The 18007-nt window shown below is 33.9% G+C and overlaps 2 protein-coding genes across 4 annotated transcripts in view; one reads left to right on the top strand and one right to left on the bottom strand.

Moving 5' to 3' along the window:
- The first annotated feature begins 4207 nt into the window (after positions 1-4207).
- Positions 4208-14414, top strand: LOC105337797 (uncharacterized). The gene is made up of 4 exons (XM_011442696.3): positions 4208-4684; positions 13061-13372; positions 13535-13849; positions 14092-14414. Exons 1-4 carry the CDS (start codon positions 4372-4374, stop codon positions 14256-14258), a joined length of 1107 nt encoding a protein of 368 aa, XP_011440998.3. The 5' UTR covers positions 4208-4371; the 3' UTR covers positions 14259-14414.
- A 1163-nt stretch (positions 14415-15577) lies between these two features.
- Positions 15578-18007, bottom strand: part of LOC105337796 (uncharacterized) — a 44212-nt gene continuing 41782 nt past the window's right edge. For all 3 annotated transcript variants that reach the window (XM_066071951.1, XM_066071950.1, XM_066071953.1), the window contains one exon: positions 15578-17397. In XM_066071951.1, the coding sequence (XP_065928023.1) occupies positions 17261-17397 (137 nt within the window). In that variant the 3' untranslated portion in view covers positions 15578-17260. The remainder of the gene's footprint in view (positions 17398-18007) is intronic.

An 18007-nucleotide genomic window follows, 5' to 3' on the forward strand; every position in this document is an offset into this window, starting at 1 on the left:
AAAACTCGGGTAGATTCACAATATTTGTATCCAAGATTTTGAAACATTTAAAAGCATGAGGTGCAGATGAATAGATGATCATTGACTTTCGACGCTTGGGTTTACAAACGACACTTAATAAAGTCGATATCAACTTTTTATACCGCAATCGTCTGCTAAATGAAATTTGGCGCGATCCTTTCTGTTCCTCTCCGGCGGGAGTCCTCGTTCTAAAGGCATCAAATGAACTTCGGTTTTAACAGCGTTATTGAGCAGTCCTACGGACTTGTGATGCAGTAATCTGGAAATGATTTTTTTTATATGTTGTTTCAACCTTTGATTAACTTTTGAGTTCGATTTGTTGACAAATAGCTCTTGTAATAGCCCGCCGATAAAAATCAATGGGGAAGTCTATAGTATAATGTCAGATCCATTAAAAGTAAATAAATAACAATTCAAAAATCAACCGTGTGACCGATACCGCATCCATTAATTGATGTTTGAACCTTAGTCTGCTAATCTCTCTCTCTCTCTCTCTCTCTCTCTCTCTCTCTCTCTCTCTCTCTCTCTCTCTCTCTCTCTCTCTCTGTAATGATGTAACGATGTAAGCGCGAGTGTATATGAAACCAAAACAAAAACCTGATTTTTTGGTGAAAAAAGCATCATCACGGCGATCTAAATAGTCTTAAAACAGTGTTACAAATTAACTGGAAATGACAGACATTCTAGATATAATTAGTCAGCTTGTAAGATTAAGCACTTCTAATGATAGACCATGTACATGTGTTACTGAGGTGAATTAAACTACGACGATTTTGATTGTTCTTAATAACTTCTTTTAAAATTATAATGAGACTTACATTTACTAAATTCAGGAGACTATGTACTCAGTAAAATGAACTTTTCGCACTTGAAACTTTTTGAAGATTTGTCTGACCAATTTTTTAAAAATCTTTTTTCAAAATATTTTTGACAGTTTTAAGGAAGGAAAACCTAAAAAAAAATTTAATGACAAAAATTAACTTTTATTTAAATTTATCCATATATCTAAATCGTTCCATCATTTAAATCGTTCAATCGTTATCTTAAACTTCATTGTTAACTTCAAGAGCATCTTCCCAAGTAAAGAGGGACATGTTTATCTTGAAAAAGGGGGAGGGGTTCCAAGGCCTAGCTATTTTCGGGAATTTTATTTTGTGAATTTAATTAATTTGAATTTTTCAAGGGGGGGGGGGGGGGGGTCCGAGGTAGGGGTCCCGACCATCCTCTAGATCTGCGCTTGTATCATATGGCATTTGAATAATATCATGATGAAATGGCTAAGTGGTTTCTTGTAGAACACGAGTCCTTAAATAACACTTTAGGACCACCAGTCCTTAAATAACATTATAGGACCACCAGTCCTTAAATAACATTATAGGACTAACAGTCCTTAAATAACATTATAGGACTAAGCAATTTAGGTTGAGGGATCGATACTATTATCAGTATATGTATTATAACATGTGTATATTAATTGTATATGTCTATGAGCTGTACAGCTGTTGACTAATAAACAATAAAATATTAAATATGATTAATTTCTTCGTGTTGTTAAAAATATTAAATTATTAGAGATTGTGTTTTGCAAAAATTTATTGTCGGAGGCCCTAAACTCGTCACGGTCCAAGAGTGATCTCCCTTTTGTTTTCATATTGCATATATATCACGAGATTTAGTCGAAAGTTTGCACAGCTGAGTAATTTATTCATTAAATGAAGAAAACAATAATTACAATGCAAAGGCTGACGACGAAATAGAAGTCTTTTATGTATGTAAGGTATGATATGTTATTATAAATTTAGTGTTACAAGCACAGCTAGCGCGTGTGTCATAGAGGAGGCCTATCAACATTGTGTACAGTTACATATGTAATAGACATCCTGTATGAAACAAGCGCCTCACGTGCACTGTCCTGTGGTAACAAGTTTAACAAAGCGATTAATGTGACAAACATTCTTATGATAAATAGTCACGGAGATGTTATATTAATTATTTGAAATTGTATTTTACGATTAAACCAATGTACATTTGCGCCACCTTATTTCCCCATTTTCCGCGATTTACAGCGTGACATAATTCTAAACATATTTAATCTATTGAAATTTAATTTATATGGATTTTTCGAGGGGGGGGGGGTAGCACGAAATTCTGTCCGGTGTCTCACTGACCCTCTCGAAGTGCATGCTGCGACTTGAGTGATTCAAAAAATAAATATGTAAAATAATTTGTAAACCGATTTCTAGATAAACAAGGGTTGATTCAAAAGTGACGTCACACAATTCATCGCACTGTATATGGAGATTGTATTGTAGGAATTTGCGCAATTTTGATTTCTTACTCAAATTAAATATTATATAAAATTTCGATGAATAATTGATATTTTATTAATTGAATTATAATTATATTGTTCCTCATTATAAATCTGATAATACCGCATTGTAAATTAAAATCAAATCTGACTTTTTTTTTTATTTCATAAAAAATTACAAAGTCTATAAAAAAACCCAGATAGCTTAGAATTTAAAAAATAATTTAAAACAGATTAAGCATAAAGTTTTTCTGACTGTTGTAAATATTTAAAGACCATTATTGATTATCCCCATTATTTATGCGGCGCTACATTCATTTTGCTATCAAATAACAGAGAAGCCATTCATGCGGAAAGAGAGAGCAATGCAATTTCGTTTTCACTAATTAAATCCCAAAACACCAGAAAACGTATTGAAATTGATAAATCAAACAATAAATTATGAGATATACTGACCAGTATGTGGTTCCAGTGTTTTGTTAAAATACGAAAACAAGAAGCCAAGAAAACAGACACAACGATAAATGGGTGTGGCAACTATCCTTACCTCACTATCCATAATCCGTTATCTTCAGAAGTTTTTATTTTGTTCTGAAATTTTCAGATGAGTAAACATTTTTAAGTTCGATTTTTTTTTTATCGCTTTACGCCCTATTTTTATGATTTTATCACATCTGTGACATTACTTTTGGATCAACCCTTGCATCTGTGGACATGCATATCTATGTATCAGTTTTGAAGGTTGTTATTTTTTTTAACGTGATAAAACTGAATATGCCCCCCCCCCCAATTACAATGTTGTGCCGAAAATCTACTAATGATCTCGTTAAAACGACTTATTTTTCCGTATTGTCGTTTAGGACCGAATACCATATTTCCCAACATTTCTGAAAAAAATCCTGTATATTTGTCTTGAAAAAGTATGTCAAAAGGCAGTATGTACAATCCAAATATCTCAAACATTCGATTAGACCAGATATCTCGTAATAATGGCATAGAAACTCGTAAATACTCAGTATCTCATATACAACTACGTATCTCATATGTACGACTTAGTATCTTTATGAATAACTCAGTATCTCGTAAATACAACTCAGCATGTCATATAAACGACTATATGTCGCTCTCGTGTACGACTCATTATCTCATATGTACAACTCAGTATCTCATATGTATAACTCTGTTTCTCGTAAACACACCTCTGTATCTCATAGATATGACTCAGTATCTCGAATGTATTGCTCAGCATCTCGTACATACAACTCAGTATCTCATTTGTATGACTTAGTATCTCGAATGCATTGCTCAGTATCTCGTAAATACAACTCAGTATTTCATATGTACATGTATGACTCTGTATCTAGAATGTATTGCCCAGTATCTCGTAAATACAACTCAGTATCTCATTTGTATGACTCAGTATCTAGAATGTATTGCCCAGTATCTCGTAAATACAACTCAGTATTTCATATGTATGACTCAGTATCTCAAATGTATTGCTCAGTATCTCGCAAATACAACTCAGTATCTCATAGGTATGACTCAGTATCTCGAATGCATTGCTCAGTATCTCGTAAATACAACTCAGTATCTCATATATACGGCTACAGAGATCACTTTAACATAAACATTACCGCGATCACGCGGCCCTCTTTATCCTCGACCACTTACTGCTGGATCTTTCTGGCGGTCCCGTACTATACCTTATCCGGCGAGCATATCATCCCCAGTTGTTCACATTTATACAATTTATTCATAAAAAGACAATTCTCATCAAACTTGTCAACAAAAGATTTAATATATTCAGAAAATCGGGCTTTTTGATTGAACACCTATAAAGAAATAATCACTCGTCTTTACATATAAAAAGCCCGTTTGTTAATGAATTCGTTGATTAGCATTTGGAATTCCTTATAATATTGTTTTCAATTGAGCTATGGCATTTCTCAGTTTGGATTTCGACAATGGTTGATCTGGGCCCAAAATCCGGCGATTTTTTCAGTTTGTTTCCCGGTATACGAAAATAGACGGAATATAGCGCCATGTTTTTTGTTTTGTTTCTCGGGACAATCATTCTTGGCCAGGTAGTGCCCCAGAATTTTGAGGTCATGGAGGGGCTGCTCACTGAGATCAACCAGTGTAAACAGATCCGGGAGAAATTCTCGGAGCTGAAGACGGAGTTCTCCGACATTGAGATCCGGGGTATCCACAAGGACATGCGCCTGAAGATTTTGACCTCTGTGAACTCGAGGCTGCGCGCAGAGCTACGACGGGTCATCCAGACAAATGACCTTCTGAAGGACAAACTCAGGGAGATGTCTCTCAAACTCGGAGAGACCAGACAGCCGACTTCCGGTGAGTACACTCAGAGTTATCCGACAACCCCCCCCCCCCTTACTCCCACACCCCTCCCCCTCTTTCTCATGACCTTGCCCGTCTTCACAACCTTATTGTTTTCAGCCGATGGTCGAAAGAAACAAACATTTTGATTATTAATTAAGTATCGGTTTAAACTGAAATTTTGTTGTAACGGTTTTATCTTTAAAAATCACCAGAGTTCCTATTGCGTTAAGTCAATGCAAAATTTGTAAATTCAGTTGCGTGATTGTTTTAACTCAAAGAATCGATTGCACGTATTTATTACTTATATTTTGTTGACGTGGGTTTTAAAAGATTATTTTTAAAAACGATAATAGAACACAATCTATTGTACATTATTTTCCTCTCCTAGTAATGTACACAATGTACATATACAATATATAGATTTCCAATTATTTATTCTCGGTATTGCGTGATTTTAAGCTGAAGCCAAAAAAGTTCATTCTTTAACTCCTCGTTTAAAATTTTCATTATTTTTAACATTTTCGAAACTTATGTTCATTATTATTATTTTTTATTCTGCCTTTTATCATTATTATAAATGTAAATAATGGTAACCCCGTAACAAGTGTTTAAAGTTCAAATACAATGGACGTTTGTTCAAAGTGTGTTATTGTTAAACTGTCAAAAAATCTTTAGTTAATCAAAATCGCAATTGAAAAAAGATATTTCTTATGAAGGTAGGCGATAATGAAATCCAAATTTTGCGACAGAAAAGAATAGAGGTCGCCTAATTTTTAGGTGTGCAGTGGTTGGCATTTAATCCTGATTAAAAATAATGAAAATCAGAAGAGTAATTGAATGTTGCTCATAAATTGATAATTAATCAGACTAAAAAATCGTTGAATTAATTAAATTTGTAATGAACACTAATAGGTCAATGATAATGCAGCAGTGGTTGTCATTATATCTCAATCAAAACCACAACTTAAAGCAAAACCTTCCTATAAATTAAATTCATAATCATATACATAATTTGTATCAGCAAATGATTAAAGGGACGTAATACCTAAACTTGCAGCTTTTGTCATTGAAATCTTAATTAAAATTAAACCAGAGTTTATTTTTCCCTATAAATTAATACATTATCATACACAATTTGCTAAAGAGAAAAGAATATTATAATTAGGAGGACATTACTTTTCACCGTACATCGCTGTTAAATTAAAATCACAATTCAAATGAATGTAAAGCCATGCACATGGTTATATTTACACAAAAGCTGTAACAGTTAAGGATGAAGAGGGTATAACTTATTCTATGCATCGCTTTGCATTAAATCTTAATTTAATAATCATACATAAAATTGATTTTCCTATAAATTAATAAATGTGCAAAACACAAAAGAGCTAAGACGGCGTAACTTTTAAATGTGCATGTACAGCGCTTGTCATTAAATATTAATTGAACTTACAAATTATATTCTAAAAATAATCTGAAAAGTGTACAAACATTTTCGTTTTGATGTATATACGAGTTGTCGTCATCCACGAGTTGTCCTTCAGTGATACGTCGTGTCGGTAAGTTATACTTTCGATTATTGGACTTTCGATAAGTGAAATTATTATACTTCAATATGATTATTCTATATATAACGCGTCATCTGATTGGTCTAGAGATCCACGTGACAGGGCGAACAAAACGTCGTGTCTCCCCGAGAATAAATATCGTGTCTCACCTCTTCGAAAGTCTCGGGATTTTTTTTTTCAAAGGTATGAGCATACGATGTTGACAAATCTGGTCAAATCATAAATATTCAATAATTTAAATTCCCTTTATCACAAAAATCAATTTTACTATGTTTGTTTTGAATTAAAGATTCGAATCTTTGAAAGACAAGAGAGACAATTACAAGAAATGGAACAATCCCGATGTAAAGCCAAAAACTTTAATATTAGCCCTCGGGAAATATCATTTTTCTTAGGGGAATAAATCTTCATATTTCCCTCACCATCATGCAATAATCAATATATGTATATTGTCGCATTCGATGAGTTGTTTGTCGACGAGGTGTCCGGTACCGCATTTAAATACTTTTGGTTTCCATCCTAAAAGAGTTATATCCCTTGGGCCGCTCTTCAATCAACGGAGTGTAAAATTGTACGAATCTCATGAGATTGTGTGCGATGCATGTCATTTTGAATCATATACCAAATTTGTATTTAATATTTAAAGATCAATGTCACAGTGGCGTACTTTTTTTTAAAGTGTGCACTATAATCTGTACCAATATATCTTCGATTCACATTTTGCTTAATTACTGATCGATGAAAGTTTGTAAATAGCTCAGGGTTGAAACGATGTTCATCAAAGGTACGAAAAATTTCCAAGATTTCTTCTTTAACCCCCCCCCCCCCCCAGCTTATCAGGTATCAATACACTGCTAAACAATGTGATGTCTACGTGGGGTTTGTATTGCAACAGACCCGGATGATAACGTTGAAAATTGTGCGAGGTATCCCGAGTGACTGCCGAATGGAGAAAAGATGTCAACATTCTCCATTATAAATCTCTGTAAGAAATCTGTTTTCGTTCTTGTGAATTTTTACGAGTGAAAAATCTTAATGTGTTAATGAAGTTATCTTCAAGTTGGATATTATCCCTTTCATCTTTTTCAATTGCACTTTATCACAGGTATGTGTATTTTTATAAAAAAAAAATATATATATATCGTCCAAATGTGCTGCATAAATATCTTGTGACAGACTATTGCAGTGATAAAATGAAATCTTTATTAGAATAGCAATTAAATTCAAATCATTCGAACAATGGAGCGTGGCCCCTGTGACCCCTGGGTCTGTTAGGTGTCAGGAATGCATGTCTTTGTCGTGACAAACAACGAGACATCTGTGATACAATCGTGGTTTATTTCATCCATCAAGTGTCAATGATCCTCAAATCAAAGGAAGAGTTCACTAATCGCCGACAAGTACTCCAAACCACCGGAGCTGGGTTTTTTTTAATCATTATAAAGTTACATTTCTGCATGCTTTCTTACTGTTTTCTTTTTCGTAGAACCGCCAAAATACGGTATAATATCTGGTGGTTTTTCTCTTTTTTTTCTAAATCAACCTTTATTTATTCACAATTTTAAATCAGAATGTTTTTAGGCTTGACAGAAAAATTAGATAAAAGAAAAAAAAAGCCCCACAATTTTTCGAATTGAAAGCATATTCTACAATTAAGTACAGAGATTGACTTCATTCATGGACAGTACAATTTTTTTTATCTTTAAAACGTAAATTGTGGATCCGCTCCATTCACCAAAATCTACATGATTGTATGTAAAGCGGAAACTCAGATCATGGCGATTACAAAATTCAATTCATTAAAAAATTTCATTTAAAATTCCGTGTTGCTATGACTGAATAGTTCATTAACGCTAATTACAAAGAAATCCAAATTTGGTTTTCAAAGATTTTCTTTATTTACTTCTGAAAAAATTCAATTCCCATTATTTCCCCACCCTATTCTGGGAATAATGATTTTAACCAACTCAAATCAACACTATCTGAGACTTTGTTTTGTTTTTTTTTAACCAGATGGTTATAGAAAAGAGTAAAATAATTATGCTAACAATTTTTCAAAAGCTCTAAATTATATTCAATCTTAAAGAGGGTCTGTCTTTTTATTTAAACAATTAAACTTAAGTGCCATGACCCAAGGATACTTTGTACCAAGTTTCGTTAGAATTGGCATAGTGGTTCTTGAGAAGTAGACGAACATTTGAAGAAAAAAAAATACAGACGGACGGACAAACGGACACCGGACAAAAAGTGAGCAAGAAAGTTTAATTGAGCTTTCAGCTCAGGTGAGCCAACAGTATAAATAAATGGTTCAGTAAATCACATTTTATCTAAAACATATGAATACAATACGTTTGTCGTTTTATTGATGCCGATTGAGAATTACAGTAACTACTTACTTTTACAGCTGGTTCATCATAATAGTATTTGGTTGCTATATAATTTCCCATCCCTCCACTGCTACCCCTGGGCTATATATAATTATATACTGGTCGAAAAAGTTTCTCTCGGTTGCTTGTCTATCAAGGCATTCAGGTCTTACGGACTTTTAAATGTAAGACCTATACTTTGTATATATAGTAATACATTTATATCAAAATAAATAATTAGAACACTGCCCAGTTATTCAGCCAATCAAAAGTACCCGTTTCTCTTAAATAATTCATTTTTTCAAAGAATCGTTTTTGTTCTCCAATAATGAAGAATTTTTGGTTGATTGAAACTTTAAAAAAGGGCGTAAGCGGTTTCTGATATTCTGAGAGCATTACCCTCGGTGTAGCCCACTCAGATCTAGCTGCGGGTCTGTAGCTCCCAGTCGGAAAAATTTCAGATGGACGTCCCAGACAACCTTTTAAATCAATGTAAATTGACATGCTCAATTCACAATTCATTCGAGGTTTTTTTTTTTCAAAAGTTTATAAATTGTTCAACACCTTTCCAAGTATTTATGACAGATTTCACCCAATTTGAGTTTTACACATAGAAAAAACAAAGGTAATCACATATTACAAAGCTCACCGAGACGAGGCATCACCTTTATGAGACCACCTTTATCAAATATATGAAAATCATAGCAAATTAAATGATCATGGATATTCATGGATACTGTTTTGACACAATAATATCGTACATGTATATCCTATGTTAAAAAAGACTGTATGATAATCCTATGTTCATTTCATACAGTATTATAAGATACAATGTTTATCAATACAATAATATTAAATACGATATTGCATCCTATTATATATGCAATATATGTCATACAATACAATACAATAATGTAATAAATAATGATGCAATATATGTGTAACATATAATATGACATTAATATTGTATCGTGTTATACATTATTGTATTTGATCACATAAAACAATATCATTATATGATATATAATACACTATTGTATAGAATTATACACATATTACATATTAATACATCACAATATCGTAAAATATACAAAACTGTATCATTACACAATATACAATACTATACTATTAGTTACATGGTTTGTAGTTGACCTAATTTGGTTTACACATGGTCAGTAATCCATTTGGGGCGAGAGCGGACCTTATATGGTTTATATATGTATAAACTATATTAGGTCAACTACAAACCATGTAACTAATAATATCATGATACAATATCATATCATAATGTACCAAAAAATTGAAACAATATCATATTGTATCATAAAACTTTTTACAATAAAATATATCATATAATATTGTATCTTATAAAACAGTAGTGTATCATATCATACGATACTATATAATAGGAATCATATTATATCATTTAACATCAAACACATCTATAAGGCAGGTTTGTGTGGTAGGATATTTTTTAAGCATCCTTCAATAATGGAGATCAGGCTCTGCGATTCATTAATATTATAGTTCAATCGACTATGCAAGTTTGAAATAGTACTATTAACTATAAAATATGTGACCTGTTCCCAAAAAATTAACATCCTCCAGCATCCGAAACCTTTGGCTCAGATTCAGCATTCAAGACTGTCAGGTGCATCAGTATCATAAATGCATCATCCATGCAAGTTTGGTGAAGTTAGGACCAGCAATTACTAATAGATCTAATTTAGGTCGGGCTCTGTATCTGAAGCTACTTCTGCTACTCATTTATATTATAGTTTAATCAACTATACAAGTTTGAAATAGTCTTATCTTTTAAACATGTGACCTTGGTAAAGTGAGGACCAGTAGTAACTATGAAATTGTAATCAAAGGGTGCCCGCATCAAAAACTTTAACCTGCAACTATGTCTGTTTTCCTTCTCCTCAAAAGAATAAATATTAAGTAATTTCAGATAAAATAAAATTTAGCTACGATCAATCATAGAACAAACCCTTTTTAATTATTATTAAGAAAAATTCTCTGGTTTTTTCGCCTGTTCGTAAAATTTTATTTTATATACAATGTCAATGTACTTTACATGTACATGTACCATACCATTATTTCAATATTGCTATTATTTATATGTAATAACCCCATGCCATAAGATGTATGTCTTGTGCAAATAAAGAATGTAATTATTAAAATTTACTTCTATTACATATATTTATATAATTTTTTTTTTATTTTGAACATTATCTTTAAAAAAATTGCCTGTTATTTTTTTTATTTAACAAAACATTTACTTAAGGTCAATAATTAAACAGACTATAATTCACCTGTAATTAAGTTCTTTTGTTCTTTGACACCCTTACCTGTGCACCATTAGCTAAAATCAGTCACCCATAAAATATAAAGAATTTTAGCAATCGCAACTTCTCGGGCCTTTCCGGCAGGCTCGGAAAAACACCTCGAATGTATTAACATCACCGGATGTAAGAATTTTATACAAAATGGAGTCGCTTCCCATTAAAATAAGTATCGGCTACTAGACAGTCTTGTATGTCGCTTCTGTGTTGTATTTTAGTTTATATCGTTTACTTTAATGAAGTATAGCTCACATCTCAACAGATCATGAAATGTGTATTATTTAAATTAAGTTTTATAAAAAGGGGGGGGGGTTGTCAGGGATGCCTAGGTAAGACATTCGAGGTGTTTTTCCGAGCCTGCCGGAAAGGCCCGAGAAGTTGCGATTGGAATTTTAGCTAAGTGGGAAGACGCCAACTGTAGGGGGATGATAATGCAGCAATTGGACCAGGCCTACATTTGATAGGTGTTGTTATAAACTTTAACAGTCTTGATATCTTATAAAATTCAAAGTGCGTGCTGATTTATCAAAATACAGGTTGTCAATGTTCTGCAGTTTGATGCGTCAGCATAAATAAAAAAAATATAGAACAACGTTTTACCTTGCAAATTTCATCCATATACATGTAGTGTAGCGAGTACTTTAATAAAACCACAAATTATTAATCAAATGTATTATATTCCCTCTTTACGTAATAAATATATTGCTGACGTTATGAAACCTCAATGACTGATGATTCGTACATTGCAGAGCGATACCTCAAATTTCAGGTAACACTAAACGCGGGATGATTCAAAATACTTGTACCCAAAATGACTGTAATTGATAGTGTGCCTTAAAAAATTCACTGCCAAATATTTAATTCAATGAAAATTAATATCCTTCAAATCATTTTCATCCTAACCTAAATCGGATGAGTAGTATACCTTCAAATTCAATTTGACTGATTATTTTCATATTTTCAATTCAATATTTTACATGGTCCCATAAAAATGGGGGGGGGGGGGGCAACTCCATGTTAATACAATTTTTTTTATGTAAATTTAAGAAAAGTCTTTGCTGTGCAAAAAAGTGGGGGGGGGGGGGGGGGGGGGGCTGGCTCCCCCTGATTCTATGTGCCTGAAATGTTCCTCCCGTAAAAAAAAAAAAATACAATTTACGGCACAAAAATTACCCTAGTTTTGGACATATTGACCTTTTTCCGTTATACATTCGGTTGAAATAATCTATAAAAAATTCTCAGACAATTTACTTCAGATGCTGTACCGTCCATATACTTTTCACTATAATTCTTTTAAAACCCCGTAATGATTGATTACAGGTAAAAATGGCGACTCTGCGCGTGAATTTAGTACATATTTTTTATGGGGTAAACCCACCACCCACCTTGAGTGAACGTCTGAGGGTAAATTGTCTGAAGAATTAAAAAGGATTATTTACGTTTTAAGACACTACGTCACAAGATGGCGATTTAAATGTAATGTTAAACTGTTTGTATCAATCAATAGGGTTGTTTATATACTAGTATCGCCATAGATCAGAGGTTAAAGTATCGGGCTTGTGAACCGCAGATCGAATCCACCTCGGGCTTTTGTTCATTTGTATTGAATTAAATTCTTGAAAATATAATTTTCATCGAAAATTGCACATTTTTTAACCAATTTGACGTATATACCTCTTATCCATTGTGCTATCTACAGTGTATCATGATCAAGTAATATTCTGCTGATTTGAGAACTTATTTCAAGGTGTAGTGAGCCACCTTAATCAGGTAGTCCATATATCCCATGTCCATCAATCCTATTCTCTGTTGTTTATCCATATATAAATACATATATTTCTGTTAAACCTTTCCAATACGACACCTAGCTGTCTACACCGAAACATGTTCTTCAGTAAAACAGTATACAAGCTTACATTTGTCATATCTAGTGATCATATCATCCGGCCTATATCATACGTACTGCTGCCTTAAAATATATATATTTAACAGGTCTGTATGTACATCGATGCACTAATATGCACTTATTTATAAATTGTTTTCATTAAAATAGCCACGACCATGAAATCCTCTTTAACAATGAGTTTTGATTTTTGGAACTGTTGGTAGAGATTCGGGTACAGAACACGACGGGAGAAGTCGGGGAGGGAGGTAAAGAGATCAGCTGCACAGTGACCAATCACAACAACTGGACCTACTTCAACATCGAGCGGAATGGCCAGACCGTTGTCCACGTGGCCCCCGATGGGCGTGCCCAGACGCGGTTCAACCCGAAATACCTCACCATCACGCCCACCATACGCGAGAATCTGGCCGAGATCGCCATTAGTTTTGCCTCTCTCCGATGTACGGATGAAGGGTTGTACTCATGCGTAATTGAGGGAAATGTCCAATCACAAAGCATCGCCGTGGTCATCAAGAGTGAGTAGATTTAAAGATTTTTTCATTTTAATTACTGAGTATTGCATAACATTGATTTGTTGTTTTTTTTCTTCATGCCGTATCTTTTGAAGAATATGAAGTTGCTTTCTATGTATGAGAGGTTTTCAGTCATGTTACAAATATTGTCTTCTATTTATATAGCGCCGTCAACCGGAAAACCATCTATGTCAAAAATAGGTGACGTCATCGGATATAAACCTACAGACTTCAAATGTGAAGGACAGCCGAGTTATCCTGACGGGAAACTGGTATTTCAAGTTAAATTACAAAACGAGACTGTGTTTCGGAACTTCGAGTTTCCGGACCCAACTGTAGTTGACAAGGACCGTAACTGTGTTCGAAAACAAACGATCAGTGTCACGTATGTGTTTACTGAAGTCTGGGATGAGGCCAAGATTCGCTGTAAATACAAGCATTCTGAAGACTATGACGAGACAGATTTGTTCGTTTTATCACGTGAGTAAATCATTACTTTTCAAGCTATCTAAACAGTGTTAGATGAAAAATGTTTTTTTTTTTAATTCCGAGGCCTCATTTCAGTTGAATTGTTTTTCACACAATCCGCATTTGATATAACATTGTTGATACAGCATGTTACTAGCAAGCACCAAATGTCTATTGCATCTTATGTTTAAATAATAGGTACAATTACCAGTTTATTGTTCATAAGAATAATTTTATTTCTTTATTTAAACCAGCTACACTTTGCGGACAGAACACAGTCGACAATAGGGGCATACGCCATCCACAAAAATCCACGCATTACGTCACGTGCAACGAAGCCACGCCCACTGTCCATCAATGTCCGGACAACACGTGTTTTGATGAAATCTTCCAGACATGTGCAGATATATGTCTTGTCTGATTGACATTAACCAGTATATTTATTGTTTGAAAATAATAAGACGAATGGGATATCTTTTATATAATCATTAGAATTTTTTATATTAATTTCGTGTATTGCTGTATATTTGTTGGAACATGTATTTTAGTAAAAACCAGCCGTACTGGAAATATGTTGCTTTTCTATCAGCAGTGAAGATTTTAACTTTATACTTGGTAATGTCGCAAGCGGAATACAAGAATATGCTGCGTGGAAGTATAAATAAACATAGATTAATGGGGACGTAAAATTGTCAGAAGTGAATAAGTTCAGAGTTCAATGAAAGTACATACTGTACAATAGTTAGCTTGTTGGGACAGGATACCAGTAGGATTGTACATATTAACTGTACAATAGTTAGCTTGTTGGGACAAGATACCAGTAGGATTGTACATATTAACTGTACAATAGTTAGCTTGTTGGGACAGGATACCAGTAGTTAATACAATAGTTAGCTTGTTGGGACAGGATAACAGTAGGATTGTACATATTAACTGTACAATAGTTAGCTTGTTGGGACAGGATACCAGTAGGATTGTACATATTAACTGTACAATAGTTAGCTTGTTGGGACAGGATACCAGTAGGATTGTACATATTAACTGTACAATAGTTAGCTTGTTGGGACAGGATACCAGTAGGATTGTACATATTAACTGTACAATAGTTAGCTTGTTGGGACAGGATACCATTAGGATTGTACATATTAACTGTACAATAGTTAGCTTGTTGGGACAGGATACCAGTAGGATTGTACATATTAACTGTACAATAGTTAGCTTGTTGGGACAGGATACCATTAGGATTGTACATATTAACTGTACAATAGTTAGCTTGTTGGGACAGGATAACAGTAGGATTGTACATATTAACTGTACAATAGTTGGCTTGTTGGGACAGGATACCAGTAGGATTGTACATATTAACTGTACAATAGTTGGCTTGATGGGACAGGATACCAGTAGGATTGTACATATTAACTGTACAATAGTTAGCTTGTTGGGACAGGATACCAGTAGGATTGTACATATTAACTGTACAATAGTTAGCTTGTTGGGACAGGATACCAGTAGAATTGTACATATTAACTGTTCAATAGTTAGCTTGTTGGGACAGGATACCAGTACGATTGTACATATTAACTGTACAATAGTTAGCTTGTTGGGACAGGATACCAGTAGGATTGAGCTTGTTGGGACAGGATACCAGTAGGATTGCGTTAAGAAACAAAGACTCCATCGATCAAACAATCTTAAAAGTAACTATCCACTTCACAACAGATAGATAAAACAGAAGACCCCTTTTTCTCACAAGTAAAATTTATTTCTCTAAAGTTAAACAAGAAAAGAATGCACCAACATGCAGTGTATATTATGCTTTACAAACCCCGCCCCCAAAATACATGTAATATAAGTAGAATTGTGCCGTTGCTATGGCACCATTTGACATCAATTTTAAAAGTCTGTCGATTAAAAAATTGGTTTTCAGAAGATTATAATTCTTGGGTCTGATTTACCCTTGCAAAAATAAAGGTCAAAAACTTGATAGCGGCCTTGAACTATTAAACCTGAGGTCAAGGTCAGAGCTAACCTAGTTACATCAAGTTGTCCGACTTGACCATCAGAACGTTATGTGTGAATCCTGAATGTAAAAGGAACACACACGCGACAGTGAACGCTTGTGATGCAGCAAAGAGCAAAGCGGAAAAATACACCATGTAATTATCCTCCAAAGATAAAAATCACAACAAGAATTTAACGACGATTCAACAAGCTGAAAGTGAGGCTTTGATTGAGCCGACACAGCAGAAATGTTTTTGAGTCCCTACAATGTTTCTCAGACAATAGGAATAACTCTTGCATTGTAAACCAAAAATTTCCAAAGAGCAGTTTTTATCCCATGCATGTTGAAGTTGTGTACATTCCAATCCAACAAGTCAATACACAGTGCATAGTGATAACACCACCAGGAATCTGTTATTTACAACTGATCACAGGTTCTGTAGCAATAACAATTTGTAACAATTTAACTGTAACACCAAATTCTATTACCAGGTAACAATCAAACTGTAATTAACAATCTTATGGTTATTAACAAAGTTAATCAAATTTTAACAATAACTCTCTATATCAAAGGAAATACTAACAGAGAAAAATTTTAATTTTTGATTTGACCCCTGACCGTTATATACTGTAGAAGCAAGAAATATTTGCTGGGGATTTAATTTCATTATTTTCGTTGGCAATATAAATCAACGAATTTAAATCCATGACGAATTTGTGACCCAAGTATTAATGAATACAAGCGATAACGATATGACGAAATTAAATGCCAACGAAATTGTATTTGGTTTAAAAACAACAAAATTTTGACCCAACAAAAATATGTGCTTTTACGGTACGTTAAGATTATAGATTTAATTCAATAATTTCTAAAAAAAAAATGAAATGTTTGGAAAAAAGGAAGCACTGTCGAGTACCATTCCATGCACATGCTTAATCTACATTCAGTTTGTGGACTTTTTTTCTACAGCAAACAATTAGCATGAACATACGCATGTGTAGTTATGTACAAAACTCTAGAAGTCTAGAACTGGTTATACTAAAAACTCTACTCTGGTACAAACATAACAAAACAACGGTAAAAATATATTAAGTTATAAAATCAACCAAACAACAAGGAGCCAAAAGGAACGGGCTAGATACACACTCAATAGTATCTTTTTGTTTTACCCTCTATTTAAACAGACATGGTGTATCTTTCACAAAGTGTACACAATTAATATTTATTTCACTTTTTTCTACATGCATTGATGGCCATACTATTTTTCTCAAATCCAACATAAGAAGAAAATCTTTATTCTCCATAAATGTTCCAACCAAGAGAGATGCATCACTGGTTGACTGGGTTTTTTGCTGGTTGTCTCCCTTTGATTCACTCTCCTGTTTGTCTCCTGCCTTCAATGTCTATCCACTCCTAGTCCTCTAGGACTCGGGCTGGTACACCATACCACCGGGGCCTGCCAGACAGGTGGATCCCATCAGGTCAAGGTCAACTTGACGCGCCGCCTGGCGACCTTCAGAGATGGCCCACACCACTAGGGACTGGCCACGCCTACAATCTGAAAATGAGGTCAAAGGTCAGTAAATGGAAGGAAACGTTTTCTGGGAAAATCGAATTCATACAAGATAACATTATACAAATATTGACTGGGGTTGAGGGTAACATTGATTATATTAGCTCCCGAGGGACAAAGTATTGCCTGAAGTGAAGCTGAGGGCAATATTTTTGTCACGAGGGGTTTGTTTATAAATCAACAAATCAGACGCGATTAATTGAAGTAGAGGAAATATTCTTTAGAAATTATTCCTAGCCCGTCAATATTGAAAAAATATTGACCAGTCAATATTTTTCGGACCAGCTAATAATATGATTATTGATTATTCATCTATATAGAGTTATATATTGAGTATATAACAATACATAAATAGTGCCCGTTTGAGAGGGTAACAGTTGAAATTGACAGTTGAAATCATACACGCATAATTATGCGCATGTAACAATTCATTGTGTTACCCGTTGCCAAGTGTGTTGCTAGCGTTGAGGGTAATAGAACGGATTAGCAACTGCATCTAAACCAATTAGATTTAAGTATTGAACATGAAAGTATAATAAACTCAATTGATCAACCTGATTTACAGCAGTGTAATATGAGAGAAAAATTCAAAATA

The sequence above is a fragment of the Magallana gigas genome, chromosome 9, assembly GCF_963853765.1.
Source record: "Magallana gigas chromosome 9, xbMagGiga1.1, whole genome shotgun sequence".
In the NCBI taxonomy this organism is placed as follows: Eukaryota; Metazoa; Mollusca; class Bivalvia; order Ostreida; family Ostreidae; genus Magallana; species Magallana gigas.

Excerpts from the sequence above, each read along its gene's own strand:
- LOC105337797 (XM_011442696.3), top strand. The coding sequence starts at position 4,372 with ATGTTTTTTGTTTTGTTTCTCGGGACAATCATTCTTGGCCAGGTAGTG. Across the intron at positions 4,685-13,060 it reads GACCAGACAGCCGACTTCCG|AGATTCGGGTACAGAACACG; the intron begins GTGAGTACACTC and ends AACTGTTGGTAG. Across the intron at positions 13,373-13,534 it reads CATCGCCGTGGTCATCAAGA|CGCCGTCAACCGGAAAACCA; the intron begins GTGAGTAGATTT and ends CTATTTATATAG.